General features: G+C 38.8%; 1 protein-coding gene across 4 annotated transcripts in view; it reads right to left on the bottom strand.

The window, feature by feature from the left end:
• Window positions 1-13258, bottom strand: part of PDE3A (phosphodiesterase 3A) — a 361465-nt gene that overhangs the window by 27494 nt on the left and 320713 nt on the right. For all 4 annotated transcript variants that reach the window (XM_006067621.4, XM_044941226.2, XM_044941225.2 and 1 more), the window contains exons 6-9: window positions 11800-12019; window positions 7802-7887; window positions 4376-4530; window positions 2291-2428 (exon numbers count right to left, since the gene is read on the bottom strand). In XM_006067621.4, the coding sequence (XP_006067683.4) occupies window positions 2291-2428; window positions 4376-4530; window positions 7802-7887; window positions 11800-12019 (599 nt within the window). The remainder of the gene's footprint in view (window positions 1-2290; window positions 2429-4375; window positions 4531-7801; window positions 7888-11799; window positions 12020-13258) is intronic.

Here is a 13258-nt window from a genome sequence, read left to right as displayed (position 1 = left end):
ATGTGGAATATAACAAGCAAGATTAGTGAACAAACCACACAAAAAGAAACATATGTAGACATAGAGAACAGAGCAGCGATGAGAGAGGGCAAATAGGTGAAGGGATCAACTGTATGGTGACAGACAGGAACTACATTTTCAGTGGTGGCACATAGCAGGGTCTACAGAAGAACAAATAGAGCATGCACATGAAACTTGTATAATATCCTAAACCAATGTTACCTCAATAAAAATTTTTTAAGAAAAAAAAGAAGGATAGTATCTCTAAATCAAAGTCCAAGGGCTGCCACTCTGGTTCTCAATGTGTTCATGGTCAGAACAGAGTCCAATAGAGGCTATGACCATGTGTTATGGAGACTCTCTACTTATTTTGAGCTTCACAAGCCATCCATTATTTGAACATACTTCTGTGTGTAGCAAGTTGAAGTGTCATTATTTGGATACATATCTAATTTCCCTATTGGAGCAGAAGTTCCTTGAAGGCAGGGACACATTTTTTGTCTTGATGACTAGCCTAGCATTAGTGTTTGAGGAACGGTAGAAGAAAAGTTCTCTCTATTCCTTCCTTTAAACCTTCATGGATCAGGAACCCTCACTTTGAAATTCCACAATCAGAGAACTTGCTCAGAGTTCTGAAGAAAACCTGTGTCTACTGCCCAGAGAAGAAATCAGTCCAGCAAATGATTTCTCTTCTAGTGTTTTGCAGGCAAGGGTTAATGGGTTCTGAATTCTCACCTAGGTCTGATATTAGCAAATCTTTTAGTGTTTAGTGTCTCTGCTGTGATATTTCTCCAATCTCTAAGAACTAACCTAAAACATTTTAAAATAAGCTGATAACTATCATTTCAAGATAGCTCAGTTGGTAAAGAATCTGCCTGCAATGCAGGATACCCTGGTTTGATTCCTGGGTCGGGAAGATCTGCTGGAGAAGGGAAAGGCTACCCACTCCAGTATTCTTGGGCTTCCCTTGTGGTTCAACTTATAGCATCTGCCTGCAATGTGGGAGACCCTGGTTTGATTCCTGGGTTGGGAAGATTCCCCGGACACGGGAAAGGCTGCCCACTCCAGTATTCTGGCCTGGAGAATTCCATGGACTGTATAGTCCATATGGGGTCACAAAGATTTGGACACGACTGAGCCCCTTTCATGTTTTTGTTGTTAGTCACTCAGTCACGTCCAACTCTTTGAGACCCCATGGACCACAGCACACCAGGCTTCCCTGTTCTTCACTATCTCCCAGAGTTTGCTCAAACTCATGTCCATTGAGTCAGTGATGCTATCTGACCACCTCATCCTCGGTTGCCCCCCTCCTCCTCCTGCCCATGATCCCCACTGATTAAGAGTGTGCATTTTAGTAGGGGCTAGATAATGAAGCAAATCCCTATTGTTTTATTTATTGAGAACAAACATGTTCAAATTCTTAATTTCTGTATGTTTTCTCTCTCCCTCAGGGAAATGAAACATTATTTGGAAAATCTTGAAACTGGTCAAACTTAGGGAAAAAGTACTTAAGGGGAAAAAAAAAGACATTTTATGTAGCAATAGTTTTATTCTATATTTCTTGTGATACTGAAAGACATTTTTCATATTTAAATAAAGAGCTGTATTTAATATGCTTCTCACAGATTGGGGGAAACATACTTTTAATATTTTATTTTTGATAAGGACTAAAGGGAAAGAAAGTAAAAGTGTTAGTCACTCAGTTGTGTCTGACTCTTGGGGACCTCATGGACTGTAGCCCACCAGGCTTCTCTGTTCATGGAATTCTCCAGGCAAGAATTCTAGAGTGGGTAGCTGTTCCCTTCTTAAGGGGATTTCTTAACCCAGGGATCGAACCCGGGTCACCTACACTGCAGGTGGATTCTTTACCATCTGAGCCACCAGATAAGGCCTACGCACTGTACTACTCAAAAGTTAAAAAAAAAAAAGTCATTGGAAATTATTAGACAATAAATTAGTGTTTATTAATTGGCAGCTTTCTTCTTTTGAGGTCTTGGTTCAGCTTCCTTTTGTTGAATTCTATGAATTTAGATCATTTTTTCACTTCCCTTTTGTATCCCTGCTCCCTCCATTTTGTCTTAGAATATATATAATATTTTAATTGAAGAATACAATATTCTATTCATTTGAAGTTCTGATTTCTTTTGTTACCCCACCACCAAGGATTCTACAGAATGCTGGGTATTCTCTACCTAATGCTCACCAGTGGTGTTAACTATGTGCAGAGCTTTAAACAACTAAGGAATATTTTCCCTACATTTAAAGTCATATGCATGAATGCATTTCTTACCTGACTAAGAATACGGCCACATTTTCTTCCTATTTTTTCCACCAAATCAAAAATTGGAAAATTCCAAGTATTCAGTTGTTCCATAATTGAGTCCAAGTTGTCCATGACAAGAGGTTCAGGAGCAAGAATTGGTTTTTCCTATAATGAAGATACAATATTTTAACAATGTGAAGTTTTTCTAAACAGCAATTTGTTCCTTCTTTGGTAAGTTCCTTCTTTTCTAAACCAAGTGGAATTTACCTGAAATAAATGACTTTGGGGTGATTGATTGATCTTAAAAAAAAAAAAAAGTCAAAAGTGAGATATGAGAAAAGGTCTTAATGATTCAGACCATGAGTTTTGCAATATGTGCCTGCCTATTGCTGGTTCATCTATGCTACAGAAAAATTGGATGCTTCTTTCATAAATTAACATAACTGCTTTTTAGTCTTCTGTGGAATTCTTAAATAAAGATTCAAGGACTTCAGAACACTCTGAAATTGTATGCAAATTTCTGTATATATATTTATGTAAATTCTTCTGAGATGAGGATTCCTAGCTTATACTGAACTCTTAAAAAAAAAAAAAAAAAAAACCCTGAGTAGGGAGACCCTACTCTAACCCTAACCCTAACCCCTACTCTAATTGGTATAATTTATATTATTGCTTCAAAATCAGCATTAATCCTATAGAGTTACAATTACTACAATTTTCAGGTATTTTAATTTAATTCATGTGATGCATGGTTTCCAAAAAACATGCACCAAATATATGTAAAGACAAACATGTATAATAGGTACCAAATGAAGACATTCTTAAGAGTTTATTTACCAGGAAAAAAAAATGAGGATAAAGAAACACCTAAGTTATTTTATCTGACAGTTTTAAACTATAAATAGTAGGAGGGGAATATGTGTGTGTGTGTGTGTGTGTGTGTGTATAGTTATATATGTATATAGTTAGGGAAGAGCCAGGTAGCGCTACTGGTAAAGAACATGCCTGCCAATGCAGGAGATGTAAGAGATGCATCTTACATCTTTGATCCCTGGGTTGGGAAGATCCCCTGGAGAAGGAAATGGCAACCCACTCCAGTATCTTTACCTGGAGAATCCCATGGACAGATAGAGCCTGGCAAGCTACTGTTCATAGGGTCACAAATTTTTGAACACGACTGAAGCAACTTAGCACGCATATGTATAGCTATGCTTTGTATTGTTGCATGGTAAAAACCAATACAACATTGTAAAGCAATTATCCTCCAATTAAAAACTAAATAAAAACTACAAGTATAAATGGTAAATTAGGTAAAAGAGAAATGATAAAAGCAGCAATGGAAAATCACATTACAGTCAACTGTTTTCTGCTATTTATTGCCTCCCCCAAATGAACCAGACTCAAATGTACGCTTCCATCCTCTTTAAGTGGAGCTCTTTAAATACACGGAATAAGTCATCACTAAAAAATATTTTAATGGGGAACAAGTGTCAATGTCAACCTGGTTTAATATAACAAGGAAAATAAACATTGGCTCACTTTCTAAATCAAGGAGGTGCTAGAAAAAGCCAACGGAAGTCCTAAGATAATGAATAGATTTCATTTTGATTGATTGATATTTATAAAATATTATCTTCCTGATTGAAACAATTAATTTTCCTAGGCATATTTACATTTTTAGATTGGGTTAAGAAATACTGTAATCAGTTGTGGAGATGAATACTTAAGTTTTTAATCATTAAATAATAGAACTGACCCTATGGGCTGTAGCCTGCCAGGCTCCTCTGTCCATAGGATTCTCTAGGCAAGAATACTGGAGTGGATTGGCATTTCCTCCTCCACGACATCTTTCCTACCCAAGGGTCAAACCCACATCTCTTAATGTCTCCTGCATTGGGAAGTAGGTTCTTTACTATTAGCAAACCTGGGAAGCCACAATAGAATCTTGAGACCAATAAGACTTAGAGAAAAATAATACAGCTATATATAGGAAGGGCTACAAGATACATGTAACCCAAGTAAGATATGATTCAGGGGTCTATTTCTAAGTCAATTCCTGTCACAGAAACCAATTTTTCAAGTCAATGAATGAGATAAGTGATGGGCGTCTACCAGGAACATCATGGTCTCCGGAGCATAGGTGCTGCAAGATGACGTCTTTCTCAGAGCCTCTCTGGGGCCCTCAGTCTCATCTTCATTCTGTACAATATCACTGCTATCACTGTTGTTATTGGTTTCATAATCAGAGGTAACTTGAGTGATGTCATCTGCAATTAAAAGGCAATAGCTTATTATGAAACTTGCAACGAAAAAAGGGGTCCTATTTAAGCAAATAGTCCTAAAACACATACTACAGATATCATAGTTAGGTAAATTCCACTTTCCTGAGCTTACACACCAAGAACATAGGATCATAAGGTGGGCCAAAGCACACATTTTTGTTATTGGTCAGTTGCTAAGTCATGTCCAACTATTTGTGACCCCATGGACTGCAGCACCCCAGGCTTCCCTGTCCTTACTATTTCCCAGAGTCTGAGCAAACACATCCTTTTTAACCCAATAAAACAGATGGAATTATGATCTGTGATTTATATGACATCCAACAATCCCTCAATAATAATGCTCAGGTCAGTAGTTGATACCTCTTTGTGATCCTATGGATTGTAGCTTACCAGGTTCCTTTGTCCATGGAATTCTCCAGGCAAGAATACTGGAGTGAGTTGCTGTTTCTTTCTCCAGGGGATCTTCCTGATCCTGGAATCTAACCCAGGTCTCTTGCATTGCAGGCAGATTCTTTACCATCTGAATCACCAGGGATGCTAATCCCCAAATCCTACTTTATCTCTCCCTCACATGCTTTCCTCTTTGGTAACCATAAGTTTATCTTCTATGTCTGTGAGTCTACTTCTGTTTTGTAGATAAGTTCACAGGTTTCATATAAACTCCTGTGACTTTATAATTCTTTTCCTTTTATGCATGCTCCAACACAGTAAACTACCAAGTAGCTGATTAGAACCCTAACTCTAGAAATGTCACATGGGCAAGAGAAATTGAGGTGATACCCAAGAACAAAGCAATCTGTAGAATATAGAAGCCACAGCATGTGCTAAAGAGCATGGCAAGTCCTTGTATCCAATCTTGGTCCCCAGACATCTGTGCTTCCTTCCTTCCTTACCCATCTCCACTATCTTTCATTACAGTTAGTACTGCTGCTGCTGCTAAGTTGCTTCAGTCATGTCCGACTCTGTGCGACCCCATAGACGGCAGCCCACCAGGCTCCCCCGTCCCCGGGATTCTCCAGGCAAGAACACTAAACTGTGCTAATCAGAAAATACATCAGGTAATGTCAAGAGTCTGAAGAACATGCTTCTGGGGTAAAGACCTCAAGAAGCTTCTTCTGACTGAAACACCGGACTGAAATTTATGGGGTGCTTGCTACGTGGGAGATACCACAGAAAGCACTTTATTTGTACAAATATGCTGAATCCTCTCAACAATCCTGTGAGGTAGGTATTATTGCACTACTGCATTATTATTATGCTCACTTTGCAGACAGGAAACTGAGGCACAGAAAGGCTTAAGTTGCCCAAGAGCCCACAGCTGATAAGTCCTACCACCAGAAGTGAACTCATGAAATCTGAGTTCCTATATTCTACCTCTGATGAAATCTAGTTTTTCTTAAAATGGTTATTGCTTTCCATGGCCTATAAAATCTTCACCTTTCCGTAAGTCACAAAGATATCTTCCCGCGTTCTCTTTCAGAAGATTTACTGTTTCAGGTTTTACCATCGGGTCTTGTGCCATCTCAGGATAAAATTTCATAAGGTGTGAAGTAAGGGGTGAGATTCATTTTTTCCTAGCTCCATTCGCTTGGAAAAATGGATCTTTGTTGAAAGTTCAACAACAGAATAGGTGTGGGTCTAATGTGGGACTTTCTACTCAATTCCATATGATTCTATTTGATAATCTTTATGCCAGCACCATACTTTCTTCCTTAGGGTGGTTTAAGTATTGAAGGAAAATTTGCTCTTTTTTTCCAAAGCTGCTTGAATAGTCTAGGTTTGTCAAATGTCCTCATATTGCTGGTGAATAATGGCTTTTATTATGTAGCCTATTCCAATGAGGAGTATTCTGTTGCACATTTTCAAGGACCCATCTTTCTTTTATCTTTCTCATGCAACTGCTTCTATATTAGAATCAGACACAGTAATTATAAAAAAATGTAACTGATAAGTTTCAATCCCAGAATTTTCAGAAAAATGAAGAAGCACACTCAAAGGCCATATAGCTCCAAAGGAGACCAAGGGTGATAAGGAAACACTCTTTATTCTATCAGCCTCAGTAGAGTCAGGGAAGATTAGGGACATAGAGAAGAGAATATTCTGAGTCTTCAGTGTACCGTATCATATAGTGGCCACACAGAGAACCCTCCTTTTAATTTCCCCTTGCCTATGTCCCTGGACCTTTGTCCACTGCCATGGCACATCATTCTCATAGGCAAATAATCAATATTTATTGAGTATTAAAAAATGCTGGAACAGATAATTAAGAACCATTCTTAGATCACTCTATCATCATAAAGTCTAAAGTTCATATGTGTGTGTGTGTGCACAACATGTGCACCCAGTTGTGTCTGACTCTTTGCAATCGCCTGCTCTATAACCTGCCAGGCTCCTCTGTCCACAGAATTTTCCAGGCAAGGATACTGGAGCGGCTTGCCATTTGCTACTCCCAGGGTATCTTCCTGACCCAGGGATCGCGCCTTGGTCTCTGGGGTCTCCTGCATTGGCAGGCGGATTCTTTACCAGTAGTGCCCCCTGGTTTCCTGCCTTGTGAACTTGCAGCAATAACAAAAGCAAGTCCCTAGGGTTACACCAATAAAAATAAAATAATAATTATTATGATAACTATGGCAGCAAACACTCCTTACAGTGACCCAGATACTGTAATAAATGCTTTCTGTACTTTAGTAATTTAACTATCTATAATCCTCTTCCAGTAGGACCCTTATTATCTCTATTACTGATGAAGGAACTAAGACACAGAGATTACAGATGAGTTGGAAGCAGAATCAGGATATAAATCAAGCTGCAATGCCTATTTTTCTGAGCCTCTGTAATACTGCCTCAAGAAAAACTATGGTTTTTACCTCCCAAGCTCACAGTAATCTAAGCAGGGTCAATTCTCAGCCTCTGCAATGGAGATCCCCAGAGCGTACCCTAAAATAGATGACCCTACAATGTCCAAGATAAAATAGCATTTCTATAGTGTTCTATACATTATAGAAAATGGTGTCTCATTTAAAAATATATTCATTTGTGTACAGACACAATACACATTTTGGATAGCTTTGTATCAAAACATAACCCATGATTAACTCTAGGTAGTAGGACTGTGGACGATTTTTATCTCCTTCATTGTCTTTTTAAACTTGCAATCTAAAAAATCAGAAACATATGTTATCTTTTTCTGATTAGGGAAAAAAAAATCTAGTAGAGCAGTTTCCATTTTGAGGAACAGAATCCAAAGAAGAATTACCTGTTCTGGTTGGTGTCCGAATGGCTGCCCCGCTTCTTTCCAGGGGCCCATCGGCAGAAGTCCCCTGGGAATATGGTCTGCCACAGCTGAGAAATAATGGAACAGCTGTAAGTAGGTCCTTTATTTTCAGAAAATTGTAGGCACACACCAAGTATGTATACATTAAGAAAAATAACAATCACTTATTCTGGCACTCTACTTATTCCTTTGATGGAAAAAAAAGTCATTTTGTCTTTTACATGGACATTGATACGTGGGATACTGTTTTGGCCAGTGATAAGGAAAGCATATTACAAAGCAGAGACATTACTTTGCCAACAAAGGTCCATCTAATCAAGGCTATGGTTTTTCCAGTAGTCATGTATGGATGTGAGAGCTGGACTATAAAGAAAGCTGAGCACTGAAGAATTGATGCTTTTGAACTGTGGCGTTGGAGACGACTCCTGAGAGTCCCTTGGACTACAAGGAAATCCAACCAGTCCATCCTAAAGAAGATCAATCCTGGGTGTTCACTGGAGGGACTGATGTTTAAGCTGAAATTCCAATAGTTTGTCCACCTGATGCAAAGAGCTGACTCATTTGAAAAGACTCTGATGCTGGGAAAGATTGAGGGCAGGAGCAGAAGAGGACAACAGAGGATGAGATGGCTAGATGGTATCACCGACACAATGGACATGGGTTTAGGTGGACTCCGGGAGTTGGTGATGGACAGGGAGGCCTGGCGTGCTGCGGTTCATGGGGTCACAAAGAGTCGGACACGACAGAGCGACTGAACTGAACTGAAGGAAAGCATACTCAATACAAAGGATCAGACACTGTTCAACTCTCATGCTCTTCCACAATCAAGATCATATTTGAGGTGAAATGAAACTGTTGGTAACTTTCTCTGACATTATTTAGAGAATCCTGGAATAGTCAGCTACATACTTACAGCAGTGATTTTGGAAGTGCCCATGTGTATTTGGTCAAAAATATCTTTCCCAGCGGAATCATTTTGTGTCTGCTAAAAAGCTTCATGATTAGATTTATTTCTGTGGGTTATATCCAAAAAGCCCTTTAAAAAATGATTGCAAACATGAAAATAAAAAACTGGTAGATTATTTTTATTTTTTGCCATAAAATTTAATTATTTGTCTTCAGATGGATCAGTTCACCTGTTAAGGTATATTTTGACAAACAGTGGCTGTAAACTTGACCATACAGGATGCAAGCTGAGAAAAACAGATCAAGGGAGTATACTGCGGGTAAAGGAGAAAAAGGGCTTCCCTAGGGGCTCAGTGGTAAAGAATCCGTTTGCCATTGCAGGAGATGTGGGTTCAGTCTCTGGGTTGAGAGGATGCCCTGGAGAAGGAAATGGCTACCCACATCAGTATTCTTGCCTGGAGAATCTCATGGACAGAGGAGCCTGGAGGGCTACCATCCATGGGGTTGCAAAGAGTTGAATATCAACATGGAGAAAAATGAAGGTCCTTGAGAGATGGGCAGGGTTCTTTAACAGAAGAAGTTGGAGGAGGCAGGCTACTTTTGCTTTCTCAACAGTTTGACTGTTTAATAAATTACAAAGTAATCCCGCAAATGGTCTGGCAAGTTTCTTCTCTCACTTATCTTGTTTAGAGACTTGATTAGGTTTTAATTCTGTATTTTGTTTCTGGGTTCTTTCATTCTGCCTAATATTATTCATACAAAGGGTCTCAGAGAACTTTTGTTTATTTGCTATTTAGCCACAAATTACTCACTCTAAATAGAAAAGAGAAGAATCATAGTTTATAATTTAATATATTAAATATCTCATCACTTTTTCCCCTTGAATTGTGTTTATATGTGTAGTAGAGATAAGCATTTCCCAGTTAGAGTGTTTTCATCCAAAGCAAATTTATTTTTCAAGCCTTGAATGTCAGTGGAAAGCATCACATATGAAATATTTCTAATTATGAAATCCTATCAGTCTGACTTAGGGGCTCAAAAGAAAATGACAGAACCGAAGGAAAAAGTCCATAGATGTAAATGATGGGTTTCTGTTCTGGGATGAAACTTGGTAAAAGTAGTTTACTAGTTTGAAGATTTTTCTCTGCAAGATAATACTTGAAAGGAACATTTAAATTAGGAGTTCAAATAGACTACCTCTCCTGCCAGAAAAACAGCTTGTTGCATAGACGTTACAGCAGCCAAGAGACTCGGATTCAACGCCAAGCCCTTCAAGTTCAGCAGGGAAAACCACAATAATTAGTCGTGTGTTTCTGGAGCTCTCTGTGCCTACATGGGTGGCTGCCTTGAAGGCAATAATAAAACATGGTTTGAATTATAGATTTATAAAGCCCCAGCAAATAAAACACACACTACTGGATTTATAAACATTACTGAACAAGTAGGTAGTGAAATTCCCTTGTTTTTCTCCAAAACCTCTTTTATAAAAATCCCATTACATTCTTTCTGCTAAGAATACCAAAAAAAAAAAAAAAAAAAAGACTGCGGTGAGCAAAGCTACGGAAGTGGTATAATACATCTTTTCTGAACCCCTTGGTTCTTCCTATAGGCAACTGATTTCTCACAAGTCTGCAGCTCACAGTGGGAGTGTCTCCCTAGAAACGCTGCAAGCAGATGGCATTGAGTCTGGTGACTCCCTTGGGTTTCATCTGGGCCCAGGACGCACACCACAAAAGAGTGTTTCTTCAGGGTGTTTCCCCAGACACTAGCTCCACGGGCAATTATTGGGTGTTAACCTAAAGAAATGGGTTCTGTGGTTAAATAAAGTCAGGAGACGCCAGAGGAAACAAAACTCAAGGCGTTTTCTTTTTGCAGGACTTCTCAGAGCTTCCAAAAAAGTGATGGGTGTTGTAAATTGCTAAAAGGAAAATATGAAAGGCCTGTTTTACCACAGAAAAAGATGGGATTAACATCCTAAGGGAATGATTCTATTGAAAATGGTGTTATGCACAGAGCAACAGAGTAAGTTTTGGATGGTGGAATAACTTTTCACTCCGGTCCTAACCAAACACAAATTATCATCCCTTTGAAAGTATTTATAAAGAGAAAAGAAGCAAAAATAAAGATTATAAAAATGATTATTTAACACAGAATTTATGAACAAAGGCTCAGAAAATTGTGAGGCTTAAATTTGAATTCACTGGTCAAATCTGGGTCTGTGACCCAGTATTTGATATAAGAAGACCAACATGTAACTAATTTATTCAGTTATGGTCATTCAGCTTAGGGGGGGAAATAACATTTTATTCAAGGCACTCTCATAATTATACTTAATTTTAAAACACTCAAGTCTTTTCTACTTAAAAAAATTGCAATGCTTTAAAGCAGGTATTCAAGATGAAGCTATTACTGAAGAACAATAATATGTTAACTGGTAGAGGAGGTATTCCTTTTTTAGTGAAATATAGACAAAATAATTAATCTTACATGTTAGGTCTTTTTTTCTTATCCCCTGTAAGAGACAACACTTTGTCTCCCTGTTTAAACATGACAGAGCAGCACAGGCAATTGCTTCATTGTATTCAGAGATCCATTTGGGAACAGTCACAATGTGCCACATGATATCTGCACATTTTTAAAATGTCACAATGGGAAATGCAAACTTAAAAAAACAGTACCTTTAAAATCGGTATAAAATTCTCCCTGGAGAACAAGCAAAAAATATCCCAACAAAATACCAAATTACACTGAATGACTCGATAGGAGTTTTTAATTAGATGTTTTATGCACTCTCTATCAGTAAGCAGGTAAAATATACAACTAATTATTTTATATCAGCACCAAAGACATGTATGGAACATAAGGTCTCTAAAATTCCTATGAATGGAGACACTGAAAAATTAAGTTTCTATTCCAGCCTATTCAGCACAGACCACACTGTCTTGGACTTTCTTGTCAACTACTTAGGCAACCTACACAAAGCTATGTGGGCTGGTGGTGCGAGTTCCTAAGGGGAAAACCAGTGTTAGTTTTATTATTACTTAGACTCCAGTGAACAACATAAAATTCCTTACCTGCTGCATATAACAGGTGGATTCAGGATCTGAGGAGAAAGATCAGGGGCGCTCTGTGTGTAACTTAAGGCCCGGTGAGAACTTAGGCCTGATTTGGCAGTTGCGTCGGAAGACTCTGGGAACTGCACTGCAGAAACTTTGCTGACCGGGCTGCTGGCAGGGGTCCCGTGGAGAGGTGAGGAACAGGGTGAGGAAAGAGGTGAAATTTTCACAAGGGAACCTAATAAAGAGAGAATTTGTAAGTCCTAAGTAAATGTCTTTGAAAGTCAAAATTGCAGCTCTTAGCCTTCCCTTTGGACTCCTTCTAACTCAGGAAGGACCATGTGAGTCCTCAGACCACAGGGCCGGCCTCCTCTGCAGACAGGCTGCACAGTGGGGGCCTCACTGCAGCATGAAATATGAGAAATGAATCAACATGAAAATTCAGTGGCAACGCTAGCAAGTTCAGTTAAAGCCCTGGTGTCCTGGAGTAACTTCAGGACAGAAAGATATTATTTTCTAATTTTTATTGGAGTATAGATGAAATCCTTATTGCCAAATTCAGACTTAAATTGAAGAAACTAGGGAAAACCACTAGACCATTCAGGTATGACCTAAATCAAATCCCTTATGATTATACAGTGGAAATGAGAAATAGATTTAAGGGCCTAGATCTGATAGATAGAGTGCCTGAAGAACTATGGAATGAGGTTCGTGACATTGTACAGGAGACAGGGATCAAGACCATCCCCATGGAAAAGAAATGCAAAAAAAGCAAAATGGCTGTCTGGGGAGGCCTTACAAATAGCTGTGAAAAGAAGAGAAGTGAAAAGCAAAGGAGAAAAAGAAAGATATAAACATCTGAATGCGGAGTTCAAAAGAATAGCAAGAAGAAATAGGAAAGCCTTCTTCAGCGATCAATGCAAAGAAATAGAGGAAAACAACAAAATGGGAAAGACTAGAGATCTCTTCAAGAAAATCAGAGATACCAAAGGAATATTTCATGCAAAGATGGGCTCGATAAAGGACAGAAATGGTATGGACCTAACAGAAGCAGAAGATATCAAGAAGAGGTGGCAAGAATACACAGAAGAACTGTACAAAAAAGATCTTCACGACCCAGATAATCACGATGGTGTGATCACTGACCTAGAGCCAGACATCCTGGAATGTGAAGTCAAGTGGGCCTTAGAAAGGATCACTACGAACAAAGCTAGTGGACGTGATAGAATTCCAGTTGAGCTATTCCAAATCCTGAAAGATGATGCTGTGAAAGTGCTGCACTCAATATGCCAGCAAATTTGGAAAACTCAGCAGTGGCCATAGGACTGGAAAAGGTCAGTTTTCATTCTAGTCCCAAAGAAAGGCAATGCCAAAGAATGCTCAAACTACTGCACAATTGCACTCATCTCACACACTGGTAAAGTAATGCTCAAAATTCTCCAAGCCAGGCTTCAGCAATATGTGAACCGTGAACTTC

This window comes from Bubalus bubalis, chromosome 4 (assembly GCF_019923935.1).
Source record: "Bubalus bubalis isolate 160015118507 breed Murrah chromosome 4, NDDB_SH_1, whole genome shotgun sequence".
NCBI lineage: Eukaryota > Metazoa > Chordata > Mammalia > Artiodactyla > Bovidae > Bubalus > Bubalus bubalis.
This window is presented reverse-complemented; position numbering and strand designations above follow the sequence as displayed.